General features: G+C 39.3%; 1 protein-coding gene across 1 annotated transcript; it reads right to left on the reverse strand.

Moving 5' to 3' along the window:
• Positions 1-27,201, reverse strand: F9 (coagulation factor IX). The gene is made up of 8 exons (XM_040999752.1): positions 27,123-27,201; positions 21,972-22,135; positions 21,806-21,830; positions 17,615-17,728; positions 10,723-10,851; positions 8,536-8,741; positions 1,169-1,283; positions 1-548 (listed from the first exon to the last, which is right to left on the reverse strand). Exons 1-8 carry the CDS (start codon positions 27,187-27,189, stop codon positions 1-3), a joined length of 1,368 nt encoding a protein of 455 aa, XP_040855686.1. The 5' UTR covers positions 27,190-27,201.
• Between the last annotated feature and the right edge of the window lie 605 nt (positions 27,202-27,806).

A 27,806-nucleotide genomic window follows, 5' to 3' on the forward strand; every position in this document is an offset into this window, starting at 1 on the left:
TTAAGTGAGCCTTGTTTTTTCCTTAATCCAGTTGACATACCGGGATACCTTGGTATATATACCATATTTGCCTTTCATTGCACACTCTTCACCCCAGCTAATTATTCCAGTTAAGAAACTGGTCCCTTCCACTTCTGACACATGGGGGCCCCCACTATCTCCTTGACACGAATCTCTACCTCCCTCATGATAACCAGCACAGAACATGTTATTATAGATGGTAAATTTTGTGGAGCGAAGGCATGTGGCTCGGTCGACAAGCGGAACTCTAAGATACTGAAGAATTGTAGCTGGTCTCCCTCTGTGGAAGACTCGGCCCCAGCCACTCACATAGTTAGATCCAAACTTGAGGAAGGTGTTTGTGTATTCTCTGTTGGCAATGCAAATAGGTGTTACATAGCTGTTTAGCGTTAAAGGTTTATCCAGTTCCAGAAGAGCAATATCGTGGTTGTATTTATTAACAGATGCATTGTAGTTGTGGTGAGGAATAATTCGAATCACATTTCGTGTTTGCTCTGTATTCTCAGTCTCCTGAATGTTATATTCACCTGTCAAAGACAAATTGCATTTTCAATCACAATCGTTCATTTAATGCAACCGATTTTCCAAATAGCTTCTTGGCATCCCCAACCTAACTGGCGGTCAAATGTTGAAGGACTCAATGTCACACTGTGTTGAACTGATGAAGTGCAACAAGTTTCCCTTTTCAGACCAAAGAACCACTTAGAACTACCATGAAGACAGTTGTCTTTAAGCATGCTGTTACAAGTATTACCTTGGAGCTAATGACAGCACTTGCCATAAGTTATTCCAGACTTTCCCAATTTCAAGTGCCCTGACTCCTTTCTGAACACTAATTTGTTTGGTCATTAACTCAAATGTTGGCTGAGGACTTGAGGGACATGACAACGGCTTTTGAGAAGGTTCAGCCTGGTTGGGGAAACAGATATATCAACAAATAATTTCACCCTACTGACATGAGTGCTAATGCAGGTATTCCAAAAGAACTGTGGGGGGATGGAACAAGTTGAGTTATGAAATTACGACCCCTCTACCATTAGCCCAACTTATTTAGCAGTGGTCTTATTAAGCCTCAGTAAAGTGTGATACATCAATTATGTAGAAGATCCAGTGGTGCTGCAGATGGCTACCCTTTTTGTTTCTTTACCTGCAACAACTGTAATATTATCACCCGGCTCGACACAGTGGGCTGCAGTTACAATCCATTTTTCATTAACAATAGAACCTCCACAGAAAGCCTCAATTTTACCATTCAAAAGCACCTGTAGGAACAAAATTAAGAATCTTACTGCATGATGTATTTGATGCAGAGTAAAATAAATACTTGAGCTTTATATGGGGAGTGGGGGACAAAAAGTTGGTATTTAGGTGCTGACAGAAATAGTTTCTCTGCAAAGTGGTCGCATTTGTCAATAAATTAGCACTTCATGGTCACAATCCAAGAACACTTTCCTGTGACTGTCTGGAAAGAACAATGATAACTACGGGAAGCTGTCACTGAGGCAAATCTCAAGAATGACTTCTTTGGGTGATTTGGGGCCCTTACAGTCAGATTTGCTGATGGCACAATTGCTTCATGGGGATATGGCAAATGTATTAGGAAACACAGTGATTTGCCTCTCCCTGCACGAGGAGAGCTCTTTGCTATAGGCCATTGGAGAAAGAATAAAACTACTGATTTTTTTCAGGAGTCTTTTCATGCTCTTTTCAAACTGGAATCTGATGAAGTGAGACCTGAACCTCTGTAAAGGAGTACTTATAGCCAGGCAGGCAACAAAGAGGAAGTAGGACTCGTGCACTCTTGCCACTCTCTCTTAGTTATATTTGACTCACCCCCTCACTGGATATGTAACATACGGGGGCAAAGTGGACCAAGGTGTTTGGGTGCTCTGCTGAGCTCGAGAACACTTAGATTAGAAGCCACTCCACTGTTTCCTCTGTATGCTCACTACATAATCACAGAGGGCAATGACTACATTCACCACCTCAATGTCTAGAACAATTATGAGAATTTCAGTTGCAACATAAAGCAAGGGCCTTCATGTCTTTTCGTGAAGAATGCTGAGAAGTGTGAACACTAGAGGGCACACTCAACATTTGGTAAATGCTCTTTAGGCACACTGGCTCTTCTGTGAATTGATGCCCCTTTGTTAAAACACGGATAAGTCCCAGGCAGAAACCCATTCATAAACAGAGGGGGAAGGAGAGCTGCACTGGAGATGGTTGGCTAGGGCATGTCTTTTCAAAAGTTACTTTTGTCCAGAATTCAATGTACTGAACGCCTACCATTTCCAAGACACCAAAGTATAGATCTCTATGAAGCTGACTCCGCTAACATGCTGATCTCTCTACGCTCTGGCTCTCTATGTCTGGCTGTTGCTTTACATTTAGAAAACTTTTAAAAACATGGAAATACCCCTACCGAATATAACAAACACCTCCACACATTAAACACCGCTCAGACTTGAACAGCTTCTTCATTTTTTTTATACATCCATTGATTAGTTACAACAATTGTGATAGTTTATGTGTTTGTAATACTCAACAGTATATCTTGGTAAAGTGATATTACTATATTCATTTACATAGAGATTCACATCATCTCTCCTTAAGTTAGAGAGTGGTGAAGCTAGGAGTCAAATCCAAGTCTTCCGGATCCACAATTTGTGCTGTGAAGTCCAATAATTCTTCAAGTGTTCTGTGTGGGCCAATTGCTGTAGAATCATTCAAGGTGCTCATAGAATGCAGACTTTAGGGCTTATCTAGACTCAGCTAATCAAAAGAAGGGACACCTAATTAAGTTTGATACCTATGAATAGAATTTTCCAAGGCTAAGCTATGTTTTAAAAATAATCACTTCACAGGTCTATGCTGTGGCAGAGTGGATTAACCCACATATGGACAGAATCCTGGTTGTTCCACTTTTGATATAGTTGCCTGCTATTGCACCTGGAAAAGTAGCAGAATATGGCGTATGTATCTGAGGCCTGCGCCTACAAGGGAAACCTGGTTGGAGTTCCAGGCTTCTGGCTTTGACCTGGTCCAGTACAGGCTGTTGCAGCCATTTGGGTAGCAAATCAAAGGATGGAAGATCTCTTTCTCTCTCTCTCTCTCTCTCCAGAGATGATTATGCACTTTGTGAACTGATGCATGAAAATGCTGGAACTCTCACTTAAAGCTCAGGAAAAAAAGTGTTACCAGTGATATTATACAAAACAAAACAAAAGAACCCAAAAGGAAAAATAACAACAAAAAAACTTGTACTTTACTTCTGTTTGCTCTCACAGCCTATCGTTCAAAAGCATTTTCTTAGTTAATGTCATGTTTACGAAGATATGGAGCTATTGCTAGGAGAGTGTAGGCTGTCAAGATACCCAGGAGCTGCATCCTATATTAAGCACACTCACTCTTTAGGCTCCCTGCCTGGAAGCCACAAGATGCTGGGTCCCAACAGGGAAAGCTGAGTCAGTCATCCCTTGTCATTGCCTACTGCAGTAATTAAGGTAGAGAACTGATTCCCAAAGGATGAGCTCAGTTCCTGGAATGCAGGTGAGTAAGAGACTCATCATCCAACGTTCACTCTGTTGTGGCACATTCCTGTTCTGGAGATGATATGTGGCCATATCTCTTCCCAAAATAGCACAGGGCATGTGCACCTGACTTTAACATTCACTATACCTGTGCTCAGGCCTCTGCTGGGCACAGCAGAGTGCTTGAATCAGGAGGCATAGTGTGTCTACACATTACAAGTTAAGGGGTGGCAGGTGTGGGGAAGAACAAACAGCTGGCTAAGTTACTAGAGAGTAGGGGAGAGGGAGGCTGAGAAACCTCTCTAAGACGTGGTGAATGGTGAGTCTATGGATCAGAGCTTCAAGTCTCCAGGCTAGGCTCAGGTTTGTCCAGGGACTTCAGGTCTAGAAGACACATGCAAAATATTAATGCAAGACCCTTCTCAGTGCAAAGTCGTGCACAAGGGCATGTGTCACAAAACCACATGCCTGGCCCTGATGTCAATTTTTATTATCAACAAAATCTGGGCAGCACAGTCCTATATCAGCCGTGATGGTTACAATGGAGCACATCTGTGTAAGTAATTGGTTCAAGAATTCAAATGCAATGATTGCGTTTGCCTTGTTGCCAACTGTTTTAGGGGGGTAACTCTACATCTCTCAGTTTAATGGCTAGTTAGGACAAACCAAATGGTATTCATGGCCCTTAAGCTCAGAGACTGATGAGGCTTATCTGACTCCTGCCAAAAATTTGCTGCCTGGAGCTTCTGTTTTCCTGTGGATGGCAGAGTAATATGGTTGTGTTCTTTTAAGCCTAAAGATGATTCTCTGCCAAACCCTGATTGGTATTAGAAATTTTAGCAAACATCTTGCCAAGAAAAAGACTCAAAATATATTTGCATTTCAAGATATTACAAATGACTTGATTTGGGAATATTTGCTTGGCTAACTCAAGACCACAGCCATCTGAATATCAGCTGCTGAAGGGATGAGCTATCTGCTTGGCCAAGGACAAGTCCTTGCAGGGTATCACTTCAAAGAATCATGGAGGGGAAGGGAAAGCAAATGTGAGCAAGACAGCTGAGCTCTAACTCACCAAATATTTAGTCACAACCTAACAGGAACCTGGTCCTTCTCTTTGAAATGTACACATATATGTACACAAATCATACCTACATGCATCTACAAAACAGTCATTCACATATCTGTTATTATGTTCTTCATTGACAAAACCAACACAAAGCAATAGTTATTTCTTGGTTTTTCTTTTCCCAACCTTTAAATGCAGCCTGGTCTTTCCCTTATTCTCTGTGTATGCACTGTAACTTTGCAATAACACATTTTCTGTTTATATGTTCACATTCTCATATACAAAGCAAAAGCATTTTCTACACGATGTATAGCTTATTATGCCCATAGCTGTTGTTCTTCTAACCCTTAACCCTGTGTCATTTTGCTGGGCGCAGAAAGGAAACTCACTTAGTTTTAATGGTTAACTAGTCATTGAAATATATATAATCGCCAAACAATTTTGGAGGATAACAGTCCAAATACTCTGGCTAAATTAGATTGGTGGTGGGGGGGAACAAGTGCAATTACATATCTCATGTTCTTATTCCTCCTAATTGGAATTTTATCATCTCAGCTAAGAATAACACAGGATTACCTTAGCAAGTTGAAGGTATTCCTACAACCCTAACACCTTTATGTAATATCACCAGAGAGAAAATAGGAAGACCAAATATTCGTCATGCAGAGCTAGATGCCTCTTAACCTAAAGCACAGAAGCTGGGGATTCATGGGACTAGTCTGTGCATGGATCATGGTAAAGGGACAAAAACCAAATTATAGCTTTAGAAAGACAATTGATCGTGTTGCTCCATCAAATCTCTCCTTTTGAGCTGTTGATAAAAGTGACCTAGTAATATAGGTGTTGTTATTGCCCCCTTTGATCTTTCTGTTGAAAAGTTTTCATTTTTTCCCTTCATAGCCTTCTGAAATTCAAATCTTGTTTGTTTCCGACTCTTCTAAAGACAAATCGTCTCTAAAACAAAACTAGCTGAAACAAAACCACTGAACTATGCATTCTGATTGCATGGAGGAGCACTAACCCTCTAGCTTCTTCCACTCTTTCATCTTCCCCTTGTCCTCCCCCTTTCCCTCTGTTCTACTTCCCTCCTCTGTCTACCTTGTCTTGCTCACTCATTCTTCTCTGGAACGGTTCCGTTAGAACTGGGGTGAGGCCAACTAGACCCTTGGCTCTTGCCTATAGCACAGCAAGCTGGGGTGGAACCCCTCAAATAAGGTAAGAAAACAGCACAACTGCCACCCGACTATGTGGACAGTGAGCATGATTCTGTAAGGTCTCAATGTCCCAGGTGAACCAACATCCTCTGAGACTCTTCTTGGAGAGGGCCACTGCTGTTAACAGCTCTTCCCAGTTAACAATTTGCCAACTATTTTCAGCTGGCATTTGCTACCCACACCGCCCAGCCCAATGGCCAGGCTAGTGATTGGAAAGGCTTTCTTAACCAGAGCCGTAATCTGCCTTGCTTGCACTTTTGACCCCTCAGTTAGGCCATAAAGAAAAGTCTCCTATCCCATTCCCATGTGGGTCTTGCATTCGGCTGACATCAACCTGTTCTTTGAAAAGAGAAAAAAAAATTCCAGTTCATTCAAACTATTTCTTACTCCAGATGAAAGTGAACTCTGTCCTTTGTGGGAGATTTCTTCATGCAAGTGATGGCTTTAGCCCTTATTCCAACCAATTTGAAAGATAAAAGAATCAGTTCTGGACAGAGAGGCTTTTACGAAGCCTCAGCATTTGGAGATATCCCTTTCTGGCAGACATGACTGAACAGTGTTTTATACTTCAAGGCCAATATGCGACATTGACCACGGAAACTCCAGCTGTTGCTTAGTTGTTCTGAATGCCTTGGCCACAGCAGGTTTGTTTCAACCTTGATTGTAATCATTTAAGTGTATTTGCCATTTCGTTTCTAGGATGACAAGTGGACAGTGCTAAGGACACTAGGAGTGTATCCCTGGATAAAAACAACAACAGTTTTTTTTTTTTTTTTTTTTAAGGGAAGTCCTCTTCACAGCTATCAATACACCCCGGAGCTCCTGGAACTTCCACTTTAAGAACTGCTCCATGTTCCACAAACCCAAGGTAGGTAATTGTCACAAAGTAGGCTTTTTTTGTTGTAACCAGCTTACCTACAGAAGTTAGACACATAGTGAGTGAAAATACCTGAGAACACAAATAACAAGATTATGTAGGATGAAATGCATAGTTGTCAAAGAGAATGAAAGTAAAATTAGGGTAGCTGTAGCTAAGAGAAATTGCTCAAGGAAAGGTTGATTCAAAATGTCAGCCTTACAAAGGATTGTGACAAATACCAAGATGTAGATAAGTGAAATAGCGAGTTATGGTGGGCAAAGGAAGAAGCACAGGGAATATGTGCTCAAGCAGGGAGTAAGGGGTGTAAAATGACAAACAGGGTACTGTGTTGGCTATAAGAGCCAGTACATTACGTTTTTCACAATGGCAATGGTAAAGGAAAATGCAAAGCTTTGACTGTGATGCTCTGCCACTCTTTAATATCATTCTTTACATATGTCTGTCTGAGTCCTCCACTGCACCCCCATTCCCGGGTATTTATCTTATATCCATTATCTTGGAAAATGACAGGAACTCTGAAGAAGCCTGGATGGATACATAGCTGACCTTAGAAAATTTCAGTGTTATTAATCTTGAGGACATTTATGCAATCCTTGTTACCCATTTGATGACTGCAAAGTCTGTAAAGGATGTAAAAGTATTGAGTCTCTTAGGACAGAAGTTCAAACCTCAGCAGACAAAATATTTTGTAGTGAAGCATCCTTGAAATGACTACCAAAATAAGATGCCATAAAAATGAACATTGTTTACTAGAAGTTTCTTCAGTGATGAAAATGCTATATTAATGTCTATGGAATGTGTGCTTGAACAATTGAATTTTTAATATTAATTACAGTTGATTTGAGTTTCAACGGCCACAACTGCCTAGTAGCTACTTTATTGGATAGTATAGCTCAAAATTAACAACCAGCCTGGTTGCTTATGTCGAGTGGGAGTCTAGTCTCACAGATGGAATCACTTGAGCTTTAATCAGGGCTTAATTATATATTTTGCTGGAAGTGTGCTCTTGGTTGTAACATCAAAAATGTATGTAAGTCATTCTGTACCTGTAGGTTACCCGTAAACCATTCTTGGAAGACTAGCTCCCATGAATCCATGAATATATTTGGTGAGCCTGACTTTCATCACACGATTGTTTCCTTTGGAACAGGGCTTTTCAAACTGGAGCTTGCAAGAGAATCCCTCCATAGGTGGGCTCCACCCCCAGCCACTCAGATTCAGTAGTTTGGGAGAAGAGTCTGAGTTTTTGCATTCCTGACAACTTTCAGGTGATTCTGATGCTAATGCTCTTTCTCAGAACCACAGCCACAAATGTTGAATTATCACGCTGTGTCACAAAAATACATGCTACTGAAAGATTAAAAAACAGAAGGAAAAACAAAATGTAGCACATTGTGGACCAACCTCTTAGCCCATTTCCTGGTGCCTGGAGTCAAATTGTTTCCTGACTCTTTTCTTTTCAAGTCTTTCTCTGTCTCCCTTGAAAATACTTCCGAATCTGTGAGCCTAGGGCTGACCGTAACTGTTTATCCAGGGAGTAAAGCTGAGGCAGTACCAGAACCCTAGCACCTGGAACCTCATTTCCAGCTCTTCCTAATTCTGTCCAGTTGCTTATCTGCAGTCCTGCTTTTGCCTTGATGCCTGGTTCTTCATGATCTCATATGGCATCTCTCCTGTGCTTATCTTTCACCAGCTGCTCACTTGTGGGGGCATTTTCGTATTGTTTAGTGCTGCAACTTGCCTCTGGACTTGTCTCATCGCATCACACAGTATCCCAGTCTCAGTCACCCACCAGGCCCATCCCTTGCCAGCAGAGAGTACCTGCCACGGGAATTGACCTGGTTTTGCATTTTCTCCTCCAACAACCCGAGTGTAATTGTCAAATGATTGGGTGTCTTGAGTGAAATTATCCCAGATAGTGTCAGCTTCAGTAGAATTTTCATAGTTCACATTATTAAAAAATGTTTCGGAGCGGGTGAGCTTCTTAGAAGCATGTGAAACAGAAACTCTTCCACATGGAAATGGCACTGGAAATACAGAAAAATAAAAATTTCTTATTGGCAAACAGAACATGACTTTCAACAATTGAGAATGTGGCTCATCTTTGTCACTTCTGAGAAGCAAGGATGTAAAAATATTTTTAAAATCTAATCAGTGAACACAGACCCAAAGTAGAAGGTTGCTTGTATTATTTTTGTGGCTCATTTTCAAACCCTGCTGAAAAAAGAACATTTGGCTCAAGGATCCTTCATCTTCACAGAAATAGAATAGGTGTTCCAGAATTAAATTTGGTAAGACTTTTATAGAGTATGCTGACTTTCTGTTTAGTTTCTTTACTAAAAGTGTCATATCTGAATGGAAGTCTACATTTGCAATTACTTGATTTAGAATTAGGCTCTTTATCATTACTAGGGCCTCTTTTGTGGTTTAGGGTGTCTTCCAGGTTGCAAGGTGGGTTTTAGGGATTTGTTTGGGAGTGGATGTTTGTAATTAAATTATCTGGCAGTCAGATATTAACTAAATAGATCACTCATGATTATCATGGCCACATTCCCCTGGGATTGGACTATCTTATTCCACTGGGCTCATTTATTTCCTAAAGAAAAGAAGTCATGTATTGCTATGCTGGAGACAACCAAAATGAAATTTGTAGCTGAAGTCACCTCACATTTCATTTTCATTTCTCACTTTCCTTCTAGCCACTGTTCCTTATAACAGGCATTTCTATAGCAACCAGCTGCAGCAAAGTATCATGAAGACAGCATGTGGCTGACAAAGCAGGAAATTAGTTCTAAATACTTACATATAAATGTACATGATCAACAATGGCTAGAGAAAAGGGACCATTATTGCGAAGAGAGAAAAGCTTATTTTGTTTTGCCAACTTATTCTGTTAAAGCTAGGCTGTATTCAAATAACACTCTCAATAATAGGAGATGGTTTTCAATTCTGTTTGTCTCTTACAACACAGAAGGGGCTTATAAAAGTTCGCTTCCCATATCAGCTGTCTAGACTAGAAGTTAGACTTTCATGTTAAACACACACAAACACGTATATACATCTACTTTTCTTTTCCTACTAGCTTTGGGGCAAGACATGTGAAAATAAGTCAAGAGCAGAGGTAGGCAGGACCTGTAACATTTGAGACTCTTCATTTTAGTTGCATCATGTATGCTCCTGGATTCTGGGCCTTTCTTTAATATCCTCTGCCCGGTACATTGTTGTGATAGGCATCAAACTCAGTTTCAGGGGATTGGTGCCAGTTTAATAAGATATCAAGCTTCACAAATGCAAAAGAAATACGTAGTTTGTTTCAAAAAAGTCCATTTATCAAATACATCGATCTTTAAAAGAACCAACTTTTAAATCAATTTCTATTACTTTTGTCTTTAAAGAGCAATGTAAGTGTGGCTTTCAACTACATAAATCTGCTGTCAGTATGGGGGTATGCTTGACATGATTGGAAAGCATTATTTTCCCTCCTACTGTTTGGGTTGTTTTAACCAGACTAGACAAACTTAAGTTATTTGCTGGAAACACTGTGACCAAATGTGTAAAATTAGCTTGAGACCCATGGGTAGAAAATAAGTTTCTCAGAGGAACCAATTTGTCCTTTTTAGTGAATTATACTTAAAATTCACTATCCTTGTGCTAGTAATCTGTCACTCATTCTTCTATTTGTATATCTTTAATGGTACAGTACTGCATTTCCATATTGGTTTGATTTACTGAATTATCAGTGCATATACAAAAACCATACAAGCCAATGGCTTTGCAATGTGAAATAAAAAATTATTCAAATAAGAATGTCTACTAGAGATAATTGCAAATTTTATATTTGAACCAATGATGCAATTTGGAAAATTCATTTATCCAATTCAGGCTACTGATCTTTTCATTGATTTTAAGTGGAAGCAGACGCAAATAGGGATAAAATTTATGTAGGCTACTTAAAATGCTGTAGGGCTAAATATAGATTTTCTTTAAAATACTTATTTGAATTTGGACCTGCTGGTTCACAAGACTTCTGGTTTTCTGCGAGTCGGTATCCTTCAGTACAGGAACAAAGCACCTTGTTATCAGGACTCCGGTTACAAAACTGCTTGCACCTGCCATTCATAATTCTACATGTGGAATCTAAAAGAAAGCAAAATAAACAGGACATCAAATAATGTGCATTTTGAAGTATAAATGGAATTACTGGCTCATGAATGAGTCAAACCTACTCTTGGGGCAGTCATGGTGAAAAACTTGGAAGCCTGAAGCAAAAATTGGAAAAAAAAAATATGGAAAATCCAGTTTTCAACATGGCATAAAAATAATGGTAAAAAAATAGATTTCATTTGTGTAAAATGAGATGTTTGGATATTTCTCTTTCACTGAATCATTAGCAAGAATAAAAAAAACCCCTTTGATTTATAACATATATTCAGGAAAGTATGCACTAAAGTTTCCATAAAGTAGATTTATCCATTTAAATGCTAAAACAATCAGTATGTGAGACATTGTCAACATCCCAGAACCTCCTAATACCTCTTTCCAATCACTCTCCCTTTCCTTCATTTCAAAGTTACCATTACATTGCCTGGACCTCTAGCACAGTGACCTGTTTTGTGAACTTTATATGAATAGAAACTTGCAATATGTATTCTTCTTGTCTTTCATTCCTCCTCTTGTCTGTGAGATCCATTCATATATTTTTGATAGAGTTCATTTACATTGCTGTGTAGTATTCCACTGCTTTAATGTTACAGCATTTATCTAGTCTATTGTTAATGGATATTTGAAATGTTTCCATTTTTGGCTCTTATGTATTCTGTAATGAACATTCTTACACTTATTTTTGGTAAAAATAAGCATGAATCTTTACTGCACTTACAAGTGGAATTACTTAACTTATGTTCGGGTCTAGTAGATACTGCCAAGTAATTTTCTGAAACAGTACAAATTAAAATTGCCACCATTAGACCATTAGTGTATGAGAGTTCCAGTTATTAGATATTTGTATTGTGAGTAAATTCTACTCTGTGATGTGTCTTTTGCTGAAGAGAAGTTCTTGGTTTAAATGTAGTCTAGTTTATTAAATCTCATTGCATTTATGTTGTCTAAAAGATTTTTGCTTTTCTCATGATAACAAATGTAAACCTTCATTGTTTTTATATTAAGGTCTTTAGTCCACTGGGAACTGATTTCTGGCATATACTGTGAAGTAGGGGGCCAGATGCATTTTTCTCTATATGGATATCTTTTTGACACATCACTATATATTGAAAAATCCAACCATTCCCTATTCTAGTGCAATGACATAAATGTATCATAAATCCAGCTTCCATACATGTACACACATTGTGTTCCAGTGATCAAATTGTCTTTGTGTCAATACTATACTATCATAATTAATATATAACTATAACAAATCTTAACATTTGGTAGTAAAAGCCGTCTAAATTTATTTTTCCTTAAATGTTGCATTGACTGTCCTTGACTCTTTGCTTTTTCATATACATGCATTTAAGAATCAGCTTATCAATCTTGCCCCCTCCCTAAAAAGATTCTGCCAGGGAGTTTGATTAGTGTTATAGTAAATCCATTAAGAGAAACCTGAAATTTTGTTATATGGTATCCCTGAACACATGAATATGGCCTAATCATTTGTTGTTTCCCTTAACTGTTTCCCATCAGGTTTCCTAACTTTTGTGTAGAGTTCTTGCACATCTTTGTTATTTATAAGCACTCTATTTTTTTTTTTGATTGACAGAGTGATAGAGACCTCTCATTCAGTGGTTCATTTCCCAAATGCCCTCAGGTTCAGCAGGGCTTGAGAGCCGTATTAGGTATCTCTTTTGTCTACATACACAATTAGAATTTTAACCCCCACCCAAATGTCACTAATATGCTATTTTAACACCAACTACAGTAATTGTGATTCCTGACATGATTGGCTTATCCCTGCCATTTTATGTTTTTCTAATTGCTGTGTTTTCCTTTACTAATATGAAGTAGCATAGTTCTGGGTGAACTAGCTGAGACCTGCTGAGTTAAGAGAAACAGGTTGAGCACTTGGACCCCTTTCTGTGTGGAGAACAGCACAGGAACAGAGTGAATTCAAGATGCCTTCCCCTTTAAATGCATGCTCAACTATAGTGCACCCTTCAACAGAAATGCTCAGTTGTCACTACGCTTAAAACATGAAAAAGAATGACTAGATGTTAGGTATCTCCTATGTACCACGTTTGTTCCTCTGCCTCACTTGTGTCTTGTTTTAAGTTGTGTGATAATCAGCTCTATGTGGATTTCAATGGACTGCATTCAAGTGCAACCTTGAATTGCCTTGACCTGTCCACACTAGGCTTCTTTCACCTCTTGCCTTTGGACTGCTGTGACGATGGCTGAGCAGGAGATGCCATGTGATTCTGGGCGCTCACGCGTGCTCATCTGGGAAAATGTAGGGCACGTGAGGTCCCATTGACTGAACCTTTGCATAACAGAAGAGAGAGATGGTTGTACACATTTTATTTTCAAGCTGGTATTTGTAGGTAGAATACCATGAGGCCAGTTCACACAGATTCTGGGAGACATGGCAAGAGCTCCAGGAATCAGTTACTGTTATGAACAAGAGGTTTGACAACCCATCCTCTTATTGCTTCTTTCTCCTACTGCCTTACTCTCCTATCACCCTTTATCCAAGGACTGCACACCATCAAAAATAAGCTCGTGCCACATTTTTCTTGCAGGAACACAGGTTAATGGAGTCATCATATATAATGGAATACCATGAATTTTTGAGTGACAAGTTAGCTTATAGTCCTTATTGGTACTTCAGGAGATGAGGTAAATCAACTGTTGCCATCCTGACCTGTAATCGTTGCTGCTGCAATCCACTAGATGCGGGATCTCAGAAGAGCTGTATTTTTAGAACTTATTCTCCTTACTGATTCATTACAAAATCCCTGTGGCTCTACTCATGTTACTAGTTCTCTTTCATTTGCTACAAAGAAATACTGAAGTGTTTTGCAAAATCAAATGCCAGCTGTAGAATGTGTTCAGTCAATAGGAGTTTGTGAGAAGTTCACACAAATAAGTGGTAGCTAACTGCTTATTTTTGTCCCTGACATACACAAGGGAACGAATAAAGTCAATGTGGGGTTTTTTTTTTTTAAGATTTTCATTTTAGTTTTATTGCAAAGTCAGATATATAAAAATCTGTATATATATATTTACACACACATAGAAGAGGAAAGATAGAGAGGAAGATTTTTCCCTCAGCTGATTCACTCCCCAAGTGGCTGCAGTGGCTGGAGCTGAACCTATTTGAAAACAGGAGTCCGGAGCCTCTTCTGGGTCTCCCACATGGGTGCAGGGTCTTGAGGTCTTGGGCTGGCCTCGACTGCTTTCCCATGCCACAAGCAGGGAGCTGGATGGGAAGCGGGGCTGCTGGATTAGAACCAGCGCCCATATGGGATCCTGGCGCAGTCAAGGTAAGGACTTTAGCTGCTAGGCTTTTGTGCCAGGCCCTCAATGTGGTTTTTCAATTCTGATCCCATGGTTAAAAAAACTCAAGCTGGACCTCTATAATGTAAAAATATGGCCCAGCCCCATGCCCTTTCCCACAGCTCCAGGTGTCCTTGTCTGTCTCCCTAAGCACAAGGTGTCCTTGCCTGAGTTTTATCAAAAAGAATTCACTGACTTAAGGGAGTGATCCAGCTGGTCTTAGAGACTTGTAATCACAGGACTCCAGAAGTCATTTGCTTTTCAATAGATGAGAACATTAATGGCAAATGTTGTCTGGAAGGAAATCTTGTAACTACATTCAATTAGCCCCCAATCCCTGCGTGTGTTGGAGCTTACCAGACCATCGTAAATTCCCTAAAGATCACAGCATTGCCGATTGATCAAGAACACTGCATGCACACACCTCTCAGCCCTAATCGTCTCTAAGAACCTTCACCCCTAGCTCCTTGGGGAGTCCAAAGCTGCCCAGCTCCTTGCTCTGGCCTTTGCAATGAATGCCTACTTTTTTTCATCACTCCAGTGTTAGTGATTGGCTTTCTGCGTGTTGGGTGAGCAGATCCAGTTTGAGAGTTCTACAACAATGTCTCCAACCAGTTTGGGGTGTATAGCAACAAGACGAGTTCTCTTACTGTTTTTCTCATTAGCCATCACGCCTTACGGCCCAGTGCTTTGCTGAGCTGTTGCTCTCTGGCTTGCTTTCTTTCTACACGTGGTGGGAGTATTTCTGGTTAGTTACCAGTCTTGCCCTCAGGCAAAAGGCTCAAGATTCTAGAAGCAGAATGAGTAGGAGGAATTTGATGGGAGAGTTCAGTAGGGCAGGGTTTCAGGAATAGTAGGAATGGGACTCCTTCCTCAATGATTAAGCATTTAAATGCCAGGCACTGTGTTACAGTCTATGGGTTTTCTCTGGTACTGAGGTTTGCCTCAGTGTCAAGAATACCCGTTGAAGGTCATCTGAAAGCATTTGTTCTTCTTCCATCTTAGCATACACTATTTCTAATTCCCTTCATACCTCCTTTAAAAATATCATGTGCTCTGTTTTATTTTGCTCTACCTTAATCTTCCTGGATGTATCCACTGATGTGCCAACTGAAGCTTGAAAAAAGGTGTTTCATATCTATTCAACAAAAGGTTTTCAGTTTTATCACACAATAGGTTGCTAAATAGCTAAACTCAACATTTTTTTTTTACTCTCCAATGAAATACACAGTAAATATGATAGCAATTTCTGTGACATGCTGTAAGAAGTAACAAAAAATCTATATATGCTTGTAATTTGCTCCCCCACCCCCATACTGTCTTATAATTGGAAATTCCTCTGTACTTTTTAGAAGGGATGGGAATGATTGCATTTTACGAATCTTGATTTACATGAAAATGAGTTCAATTTGCTATGCGGATAAAGACATACCGAGTTCTTTGGTCTACCAGAAATGACCCAATAGCCAATTTCTATGCTTCTAACTAGAAGGCATGCCCTGTTTGGGTCCCTCTTTCCTGACAAGAGAAAAAGAGAACAAATCAGTCTTAACAAAGGACATCTTTCCTTTATAAACTAGAGTTTGCTTTTTAAGCAAGAGCACTGGGGCCCAGATACTCTGTATTTGTCTAATAGCTTTTGAGATTAGTTTTAAATTCGGTTTGAAGTATCAAGCTTAAATGGGAGTTGTATATGCTTTTGCTGTTGCTTTTTTATAGTATCTAAAGAACTTTTTTGACGAAATCCTATTTTGTTTCTCAAATAACTGAACTGACAAGATTTGTCTAAAGCATGATCAGATTGGCCAGGTGAGATCAGTAGCTCCCAGAGACCAGGTGTGCGGTGGCTGCAGCTCAGCTGTAGAGCTCTGGACAGACTGAAGAATATGGACTTGATGTGATTGAGGTGGTACCACTTGTATGTTTAGCATTTTTGCTCTATTGATCATCATCTTACAAATGGAGTAAACCCTATTAGAGAAAATTTGTATTTATATTTACATTCCTCAGGGTTATTCTCTTCTTCCTTTCAAATTTATCGAATTACACTTTATTGCAATGTCCCCTTCAGTCTTAACTGAGATTAGTTTTGTTGTACATGCCCTCAGTTCTAATAGCTGTATTATTTAAGCTGATAATGACTAACTACTCCCAAGATTTCTGTAGGTTTCTATAATAGGTGGATCAAATTTATCTAGGCAAATCTGAATTTGAAATTATAACCTTTCAGCTGAAAGTAGCACTTCAGAGATGTTGAGCCAATTAACACACCCACAGGAAAGGTGAGCCAGGCATTGTTTTGTCCCCACACTGGCAAGCATGAGGGAATTGGGAGTGTGAGTCAGGTGTGCATTAGTTCGTGCACCTGCACTTACTGTTGTTTATCTTTTTAAGTGTTTTTATCCTGTCTCCGTTTCTCTCTTTTTCTGTATCATCTGAGATGTTTTAAATCTCAAATGTTCTTCAGTACTGAAAGGATTTCTCAACAATGTCACAGGTGAATTTTCTTTCTCAATATGACAAGTGCAGCTTTTTATGACTTTTTTTCTTCTGTCAGATGCATAGCTATAATGCCTCAATAGTGTCCTGCTAATGTTCCACTCTCTGTTGCTAGTCATGTAGCCTGTAGTATTAAATTCTTTTCCTAGAATTGAGTCTTTATCTTTCTTGAATTTGAAAGTAAAAGGAGAATCTTCATCAGTTTTGTGTATTGCTTAGAGCCACAATATTAGCAATGTCATATCTGAAGATAATAATTAAGTTTGGATTTACTGCTCTAATTACTAAAACTTCAGAAAAATATTTTAGGTTATGCAATGGTACACAGTGATATTAGAGTTGCTGCTGTAACCTTCTGATGTAACAAATGTAGTCAAGTTCAAGAAGCCCTGATTTTTGTCAACAAGCTTAACATGTGAAACATGTGTGGAGAAGTTTGTTATGTGGGCTAATTGACCTGTCATAGTCCAGTTCTATGCTAAATTGACTTCTACTGCCTAGATTGAAAGCAAATTAGCCATGAATTCAAACAATTTTATGAACTCAGTTTTGTATTATAAGTTGTAAGCATGATTCTTTATCAAATTGGAGTTGGAGTCTTGATTAAGCTATTTATGTGTTTCTGAGTTTGAATTGTTGAAGTTGCAGTTTTCTCAACTGCCTACATGGGGATAATAAGTAAAGTAATTGGAACAAGATTACCACTTAATATTAGTTGCCAAACATTGTTCTAATTCTTAATGATTTCTTGAACTGATATGGTAAAAGCTGTGACAGCAGATGAAGCAAATATTTATAAGCTTTGAAAATATGTTTTGAAGAGAAACTTTTGATAACTATTGCATTTTTGGTTTTATCTGGCTTTAAAGGGAAACTCTGAACCATAATTAATTAAAGAATAATCACTTACCTAATTCACAGTTCTTCCCTTCAAATCCAAATTGACACCAACATTCATAGGCGTTAATGCCATCCTTGCAATTGCCACCATTTAAACATGGATTGGACTCACACTGGTTTCCATCTTTAAGATAAGTTAAGAAATTAAGTTAACAGATACATTTTTCTGATTACCCACTTTCCCGTGCTTAGATTTATCAGGATTTGAGTCCCATTCCCAGGTCAGAGTAAGCCTATTGGCCTAGAAGCCAGATGCAAATGATGGTACTGTCTTCCCAGGTTTCTGAAAGTCAGCCAAGCATGTGTTCTCAGGCTAGCACAGTTCTAGAAACTTGCCCCGAGGGAGACATGTGCATAGTTTATTAAATCCAAAGGAAGAGAGAAAATATCTTTATGCAGAAAGGCTCTACAACAGTACAAGGTGACAAGGATTTTTGATCCTTCTTTATAGAATGATGGCAGAGTTAATTCTAAATCAAAATGAATCACTTCAAGTATCATATGTCATCTCTATGTCATTGAAGATCTACTCTGTCACAGGTTTGCAAACTGGATGGTAATATTGTGCATTTTCTCAAGGTGGCTTGAGCATGGCACACATGTATCCATTTCCTTGTATTGCCATTTAAGTTTTAAGTATGCCATGTAGGGATAATTCAAGGCAATAGAAAAGGTGCAGGAAGGCTCAGTTACTCTTTAGAGATAATCTGTCTACTCACTAGAATCCAAATAGTTTAGCTAAGGTGAGAAATAATGTTCAATATATTCTAAATAATTCTAAAAGATTGTGTAATATGTTTTATTTATGTGGCAATAGGCCATATTTCCATTTTGTTCTTCTGCATTCCTACATTTCCAGAGTTCTGGAGATTATTTCAAGACACTATTCAAAAGAAAATGAGGAATAAATAGGGCAAGAGAACGGTCAGGATGGGAAGGGATCTTTAGTTTCTTAATATCCTGCCTCAATCCATACTTCTAAGGAGGCTCCAACAGGAAAGGGTGAATAGAAGAGGGAAGATTCTTGAGTTTGGGATGAGGAAAATATCCCTGAGGGGGAAATGGGAGACAGATCAGTAAGAATATATAAAAACAAAACAGTAAAATATAAAGATGACAGTGAGAGTCCAAGGATGCGGGGAAATGCTGAATGTTTAATTTCAGTTATACTTTAGAGCAAACTTGCGTGACGACTGGTATGCAGATCCCTGCTTGTTTCTCCCCTCTCTGTCATAAATAGATGCCCAGATTTCATTGACCAAGGGACTAATATCCTTTTGTCTAGAAAAACCTGCTTGCTGTAAAAATTAGACTTTATCTCCTCTGCCCCTTGATCTGATGTGCTTCTGCACGGGTCCTTCAGTTTGTTCCAACTCTATGAAATCAAAATACATTATCTTTGGTTTATTATTATTGATGCTCAGAACTAGTGTAAAAATGAACTACATTTGTACTTTTTATTATAGACTAACAAATGTGAATTATTTAGGATGTTTCATTGCAAGGGTCTGGGCTCCCAGCCAGCTACACAGAAGCTCATTTGCTCTGACATATTCTTAAAATGAGTGTCATTTTATCCCTCGGTTAGTCCTCTGGGTTCTGTCTGTGTGTACTTTGGGTTGAGGCAAAACTGTAAACAGTAAGGGTCAAAGACAAGAAGAGACAAGACCTTGCCAAATGAGAGATTCCTGTTAAATGAATGACTGCAGTTAGATTTGAAGGCCATGGGACATAATAGTGAAAGCAAGGAGCTGCGCATTAGAAATTGGATTCTCTTTTGAGCTTTATGACTCCCTAACTGGGTGATAAGTCTCCTAACCTCCCAGGTCCTCAGTTTCCTTCCCTGTAAAGTGCAGTTAATAATACTTTCCTCATAAGGGTAGTATAAGGCTTACTCCTGTTGGTGTTCTGTAAAATGCCTAATAGATGTTAGTTAATGTGCTTGGGCCATAGTTCTTTAACCAAGCTCCTTATATGGTGAGTTGATAATAGAGAATGGGACAATTGTCAGGAGCCTGAGCACACACATAGGCTTCTTTTGTAGTAGTTAGGAATCCCTACTGTAAGTGTAAAGAGCCATGGAGTTCATTTTTGCTTCTTCTTTTCTGATGCTTTACTTATTATTATTACTATTTTTGATGCTTCCCAGATATCTATACTGGAGATAGAGCAAATGGTGCACTTCTGTGATCAGAAGGCAGGAACCCAACTAAAAATCCTGTTGCGGTGGCTGCAGGACAAGGGCTCTGCAATCAAGGGATCATGGATATTTAGATATAACTAGGATTTTCTTGGCAAAGTTGCACATTGATTTTCTTTTCAAAATAATTCAAGAGATTCAAAGTGTTAAATTTAGGAAGAGTAGAGACTAAAAAGGCTTGCACTGTGGGGGGCTTGTAGCTCAGCAGAAATGGACATGATAGCACTCGTTAAGGATAAGGAAAGGTAGATAAGCAGCGTGACAAACAAGACTGCTTTTTTTCTCATGCCATAAAAGCAAAAGTGGGAGAACAATGAGTTCTGAGAACATCCGATAGTGTATACAGAGCGGGAACCATGGAGACTGGAACTGGATCTCAAATTGATGCGACCCAGTAAATTTGACGTGCAGGTCAATTTGTTTCTTCTAGTCATGTCGATGATATGGGTAAGTAGCCTACACATTTTACTCTGCTTCAAAATCCTACTTCAGGATTCTTAGTCAAATGTAAAATTTGTTGTCACTAAAGCGTTGGTTTTTCTTCCTTTTGGTCAGTTCATGGCACAAATACTACCCGAGAGACTCTGTTCCAGAGAACTAGCACTGTTCTACTTGCTAGGAGTACATAATTAAAATGATTGAACGTTCCTGCTGACATGAAGCTTGAATTCTACTGCATTGGGAAAATAAGAAATAGCATAAGAAAATGGTATAATGTATTAGATGGTGGGAAGACTTCTAATCTGAAAATCTGAATTCTCAAATGTTTCAAAATCTGAAAAATTTAGTGTTGAAATAATATCACAAATAGAACATTTCCTACTGTGAAATATTTATGGGCAAAAATGTGAAAGATAAGTTTAAAAGGTGCCTGCAAGCTGTGTGTATAAGATATATACTTGAGCACCTGGTACCTGCTGGGATCCCATATGGGCACTGGTTCTAATCTCAGCAGCCCTGCTTCCCATCCAGCTCCCTGCCTGTAGCCTGGGAAAGCAGTCAAGGACGGCCCAAAGCTTTGGGACCCTGTACCCGGTGGGAGACCCGGGAAGAAGCTCAGGCTTCGGATCGGCTCAGCTCTGGCTGTTACAGCCGCTTGAAGAGTTAATCAATGGACAGGAGATCTTTCTGTCTCCCCTTCTGTCTGTAAATCTGACTTTCCAATAAAAATAAATAAATCTTTAGAAAACACCATGTATACTTGAAACAGAAAAGACTTTCATATTCTGACTAGGGTTCTATTTCTGAGGTTACTCATTAAGTTTATGCAAGTACTCTAAAATTTGAAAAAAAAATTTCAAGTGCTTCTGGTCCCACTCCTTTTGGTAAGGCTTGCACAAGCTATATTGTTAAGAGCACAATAAATATAGAGTATGGAGTGGTAGGGCCACTAGGGGTCAGGTTGAGATATTAATAGATGCTCAAGGTAGGTCTTGTTGACAATGGGGTGTCATTTTGGTAAAAAAGAAATGAAGAAGGTATGGAAGCTAGCCTAGGGAAACCTGGAAATAGCTTAAAGGAACAGAGGGTCTCTTAACGTGGAAGCGCTCCTGGAGCTTGCCAGGACCAAACACAGGACAGGTGGGCGGCCTCACGCCCAATGTGTAAGCAGAGCGGCGGAAGAAAGGCGAGGCAGCAGGAAGGAGGAACAGGTGATCGCGGCCTTTTAGGCCATCACACTGAGGAGGACTTTTAAGGAAGAAACCTCTGAGGCCATCAGCATTCCCCATCGACCAGGGATTCAGAAGTGTCATTTTGTCCCAAGATTGCAATCATTGCAGTTTTCCTTCCAGCTTCCTAGGGTGGAACAATGTTCTTTGTGAAGCTCTAGGGAGTAGTAAACTGAGCTGCCAGCTGCTACCTTTCAAACTTGTCCTGTTATAGGGCTGAGCTGAAGTTTGAGTCATTTTGACAGCAGTTAACATATTATCTATTAATACAGAGAAAAAAGAATTTTTGAATGTTTCATGTAGCAGCCAGAGGATAAAATAAACTGCTTACCAACGTACTGCTTCCAAAATTCAGTCTGTAAAGACAAAAAGAGGATAGGTTAATGGCAGGATTTAAAGTGTTTTGATATTAATTCTTTTAAAAATCCAACAAGGAATTTCTTTTAGGTTTTTAATTTTTTTTTTGCATCAGAAATTTATAATGTGGAAATACTCACAGCTTTTTCAGTGTTTTCAAAAATTTCTCGAGCTTCTTCAAAGCTACACTTTTCTTCTCTGCATTCTCTCTCAAGGTTTCCTTGAATAAACTCTTCCAGTTTACCAGAGTTGTACCTCTTTGGCCGATTCAAAATTTTGGTGGCATTTTCATGATCAAGAAAAACTGAAATTAAAAAAAAAAAAGTATTCTTTGGCTTTGGAGAAAAGAAAGCATCAGGAAAATTAAATACATTTGTAAGAAAGGCTTTGTCTTTAATTCAACTTATCCCAAAGCCAATTTCTCTTTGGGGCACAGAGCCAAAAAATCTGTGATATTCACAGCACTATATACACATGATATTTAGGAATTAAAATTCAACTTTTCTTTCAGGGGAGTTCCAGTAATAAAATGTCAGGTTTTTTCATTGTATTTGAATTTATTTTGGATGTAAAAGAAAGTTCTCAAATAAGCAGTTAACTTCACACTTTGTCATCACTTGAAAATAGCTCGTTGCAGATCCTTGCAAGGTGATCCATCACCCTCACCAGGCTGGGTTTCAGAATGCAGTTGCCCAAATGATTTTGCAACAAATGTCTCCTGAGAAACAGAAACCTGATTGTGGTCTAGCTGCAAGTGTGACCTCACTATCTCTCTCATTAGATTTTTACTGAAAAACCACTGCATTATTATGTGGCTTTGAGATACGAAGCACCTTCAGTTGGCATGCGTTACAGGAAGTCCTGTGATGTAAGCATTGTCTGGGATTCAGGCCAGGATTTATTTTTACCAAGACTGCCTTGTGTGTAGGTAAATTCTTGAACTCTAGAGACTTGAGGTCTCTAATCAAATGTTCTTTCTTTCTTCCCTGCCTATTTTCCTGTCACTATACATACATGCGTATGCGTTTGGGAATATATATTCAATATCCATATGGCATTTCAGAACCCCCGTAAAGATAAACCCATGGATTCTCATGTCCCTTATATACCTCCCTTCTACTTTAGATAACTTCTAGTTTACTTTTAACACCTACTACAATGTAAACGTTACATAAATAGCTTTTATGTTGTATTATTTGGGAAGTAGTAACAAGATAAATTATTGGTACATGTCCAGTAGAGGAAGATTTTTTTTTCTAATTTTTCAATCCACAGAGGATCAAATACATATAATTGGCAAGAGGTACTCAAGAATTTGAGTTGGTCTTTAGGAGGCAGAAATCTATCTGATACAGTCTTAGCAGGACCAAGTGCTTACACAATAAACTTTCTGAGATATTTGGGACTATATTCTCTTTAATTCAAAATTTTAAAAAATCCCAGAAATAAGCAAATTGAACTTTATTCCCTTATTTTCATTGGAACTGTTTATGTTATGGAGAATTTGAGTCCCTCGACATCCTTGTTATCTCTAGCTCTACACATCCCCTTTGGGCTTGATTTTATTTTCTGCCTTTAGCTTAGACTTTTGCTTTTCTATCTTCACTTGCCAATTTCTCAATTCCCATGGCCTCTTGGCAATAGTTGTCCCGTCGCTGCAATCCCAAACCCTACATCAGGACAGCCATATGCCTGCTTACTGCTCTCCTGTGGCAGCTGATCACCACAGGGGAAAATTAGATATTGACACCCCCCACCCTTCCAGACCCACATCTCTTCTTGGCAGATTATTGGCCTGACTTTAGGTACTCCGATGTAGCAGCCTTCTCTGTATCCATTGACAGTGTGATTTTGTGAAAAACAGGGTTTCGAATCTGAACAGACAGATCTGGGCTTCAATGACATACTGACCTACTAGTGACTATGTGAACTTTGACTTGTCACATCATCTCTAAACCTTATCTTTGTCTAGTGTAAAATGGATTTTGTGATAATAATATCTGCCTCACAGTGTGGTTGACAGGATCAGCGAGATAAATGGTAGGCTTGACATACACTGGTTATTTCTCTCTCCCTGGTCCTCTCATGCTAGCCCTTCTTCCTTCATTTTCCTCAATTCTCTTTAGCTCTTTAATGCACTTTTGTGTAGCTCCTTTTCTTTCTTACCACCATCCATATAATTACTGGTGTCACAATCAGCAATGATCTCTCAAAGTATAATTTTGAGTTAATCATTTCCTGACTGCTCTAAAGCATTTGTTTATTTGAAAGGCAAACTGAGAGCAAATGTGAAACTAAGAGAGAAACGAGAGGGAGAGACAAAAACCAAAAACCCAACAAAACAAAACAAAACCCAACAAATTTCCATCTGCTGATTCACTTCCAGGACAAGACTTCTGTCGGTAGTGGGCTAGGCCGAAACCCTAAGCCTAGGACTTCATCCTAATCTCTCTCAAGGGTGGCAGCAGCCCAGGCACTTGGGAATGCATGTCCCATTGCTTTCCCAGGGGGCACTGACAGGAAGCTGGTGGTTTAGCCAGGGCTTGAATTGGCATTCCAATGTGATATGCTAGTGCAGCAGGTGGTGGTTTAATCCACTGTGTTGTATTGCCGTTGTCTCCGCCAAAGCGTTTCTCATCTGACCTCTTAAATAGATTGATTTCTCTGGCTAGCCCTTATGTGGTCATGGTTCTCCAAGGATCCAGCCTTAGCCCTTTCACTTTCATTCTCTGTATCTGTGCTGGAGTCCAGACTAAGGTGTGGTAAACAAGGCATCTAGGGCACACCGTTAAGGAGCCCTTGCCTTAATGGTGTGTAAATATATTTATGCCCTACAGGCTTTGGTTGATGTACCTTAGCCTGCCCCAGAACTTTTTAACTAAATATTGAGTATTCAGCCATGACTACTAAGCAGTGCACAAGGTTCCACAATACCCATGCTCACTCCCTGTGTACTCAAACATACATGGATATAACTGCTCTTTATATCATACAGGGTTCCAAGTTTCCATCTCTAGTCAGATTTATCTTTTGAATCCCAGATCTTTCTGGCTCCCTAACTGCACAGCATAATATAGCCAGTGGTAGCTCATATTTATGTACTATTTCTGCTATCTGTTATACTTAGTACTTTGAATCTGTTGTTTCATTTCATCCTTGCAATAGTTCCACGAGATAGGTACTATCATCCCTGTTGGTAAAGGAGGAGAGCTGAGGTTCATACGGGTTAAATATGTTGCCCAAGATAACACAATAAACATCAGAGTCAAGATCTATTTTTAAACTAATCAATGTAATTGAAAAGTATAGTGACAGAATTACTGAGATCTATTATATACTAGCTAATTCCTAAAATCTATGCAACAGCCAGGGCTAAGCCAGGCCAAAGACAGGAGCGAGGAATAACATCTGAGTTTCCAGTGTGAGGGCAGGAACCTGTATGCTTGGCCCATCTTTCACTGCCTCCTCCCTCCACCCCGAAGAGGTATTAGCCAGAAGCTGGATTGGGAGTAAAGCAGCTGGGTCTAGAACTGGTACTTTGATATGGGATATAGGCATCCCACGGAGTGACTTAACCTATTCTGCTGTAAACTCCTGGACCTACAGCTAGGATTTAGACTTTTGCATTGAGACTACAGTGCCCAGGGTCTTAGGGACCATGCAATGTTCTGTAATCATATCAAATTTGAGATGCATAACATATAGTCTATATACTTTCTCTAAAAATGTTTCTCTTCCATATTCAGATGGTTATTAAGTTGTATAAGTTCTACTTCTTTATCATTTGAATATTCCTGTTTTCTGTGTAGCTACGGTGTAGCTTCTGGCTCCTAAGTCACCCCTGGGTGATGTTACAAGATTGAAGGACAGTGGCCATAGAAATGCACCATCACTTTGTAGAATCCGATGACAGCTTAGCAGTGGAAGAGAAATGTGCATCCTTAGGAAGAGCCCTCAGTAACCCTCTCAAATACTATCTCTGACTACTTGGCTCCAGAATCATATTGCTTTTCTCCCTAGTATGTCTGAGAGTCATATATTTAACCTTCCTTCAGGTTTTAATCTAGCAATTATTCCCTTGACTGAAATCCTAGCCCCTCTTCCTTTGTTTCTTCTATCCTTGTTCCAACATCCTGGCTCTTCATGGGGACAATAGCTGTGTCACAACCTCCATTACCCCACTGTTATCTTAAAGGAGCCTTTGTCTTCTCAGATATCCCTTCAGTGAGACACGTCTAGTGATTTGACCTTACATCCTATTTGGTAACTTTTCCAACAAATTTTCTTTATTCCTTAATTCTACCTATTTTGCTGGTTCAATTTAACCTTTGCATTATTGCATCATTAGTTCAACCTTTCAGGCTGATTCCCTAGCTGACATCATGTCTGGAGGGGGATCACAGGGACAGTCTGCTTTCTGGTGATGCTTGGGGTTGGCACCCCTGATCCTGACAGAGTCACCTACTGGATTTGACTCTAGTAGGTTGACAATAAGCGTGATAAATGCTTCCTGTGAGAATGTGCTGTTTGCCCAAATGGGAGAAGTTATTTCTGTGTGCCCTCCTCTGGGCAGAGTATAAAGTCATTGTAGTTCTGGAAAAAGCAAAGTAATATAAGTAGCCTTAACTTCCTTTTGACGTTTTATGCTAGTTCTGAACTTACTTTTTCTTGTGTAGGGAGGTCAGCCAAGTATTGAGCCCCTGATATTAACTCAGAGGCATTTGGAATTAGAGACCAAAGGATTTCTTCCCAATTGACAAAATGCTTTGGTGATTAACTTACTAATGAAGGCTTAGCATTCATGTGTTAACCAAACTTAGCATATAATTTTCAAGAAAAGAGATGTGTCTCATTAAACGTTGTTAAATTTTGAAACATGCCATGTTTCTGTACATATATTTTTAATGTTTTTATTCAAGTGGTGACTTCAAAAAATTCAAAAGTTATTTTTCTCTGTATTCTGCTTTTTGGTTGTTGTTAAAACCTTCTCTCACTTGTAACTATCGGATCAGTAAGATGAATGTATTCTAAGAGGAATTATATTGGCAAATCATAAGTTTAACAGTGTCCATTAAGTGAAATGAACTATAAGCATTGTAAATCTTTTTAGTTTGAATAATGAAGAAGAACCACAGGTCTAAAGTTGTCAGTACTTACCAACGCTCATGCTGGCTGCTAAGATCTCAAATATTGTCAAATCACGTTATCGTTATTTAAAGAGAAAGGTATTATCAGACATATCTGTATCTAAAATGCAAACATACTCAAGGTATTTGTAAAAGGAAACAAACCTGTACATTCAGCACTGAGTAGATATCCACAAAGACAGATGACGACGAGCCCCGCTGCGTCTGCCATGACAGTGCTGAGCAACTGCTCGCGGGTTGTGCAAGTGGTTAAGGTTGATCAATTGTTCCAAAGTACAAGCTGAGCTGTATTTACTTCTGGGAAATAATGTCCATTTCCCTTAGTGGGTCCTTGGGTTATTTACAATGGCCTTTAGGGTCAGGTGAAGAAAATGACCGGGGGATATCAGTAACTCCACCTCTGAATTCTGGGAGGTTATTTGAGGTGGAAGCAGGCAGTCACCCATGCCCACAGCAAGGAGAAATTTGAGGGCTACAGTGGCTGTAACAGTAAAATTCATCAGTGGGACCCATTTTGTATTTGTCAGGGATCACTAATGTTACATAGTTCAAATATAAAGAGATGGAAACAACAAAGTTTTTTGATCAATTACCTTAAAATATACCATCCTCGGGGACCATCATTGTGGTATAACAGATTAAGCTGACATCCCATATGAGCACTGGTTCAAGTCTGGGCTCCTCAGCTTCCAATACAGATCCCTGCTAAATAGCCTGGGAAAACATTAGAAGATGGTCCAGGTGCTTGGGACCCTGCCACTAATGTGGGACCCCCAGATAGAGTTCTGGGCTCCTGGTTTTGGCCTGGCCCAGCCCAAGCTCTTGAAG

The sequence above is a fragment of the Ochotona curzoniae genome, unplaced genomic scaffold (assembly GCF_017591425.1).
Source record: "Ochotona curzoniae isolate NIBS_2020 unplaced genomic scaffold, NIBS_Ocur_1.0 scaffold_1852, whole genome shotgun sequence".
NCBI classification, from domain to species: domain Eukaryota; kingdom Metazoa; phylum Chordata; class Mammalia; order Lagomorpha; family Ochotonidae; genus Ochotona; species Ochotona curzoniae.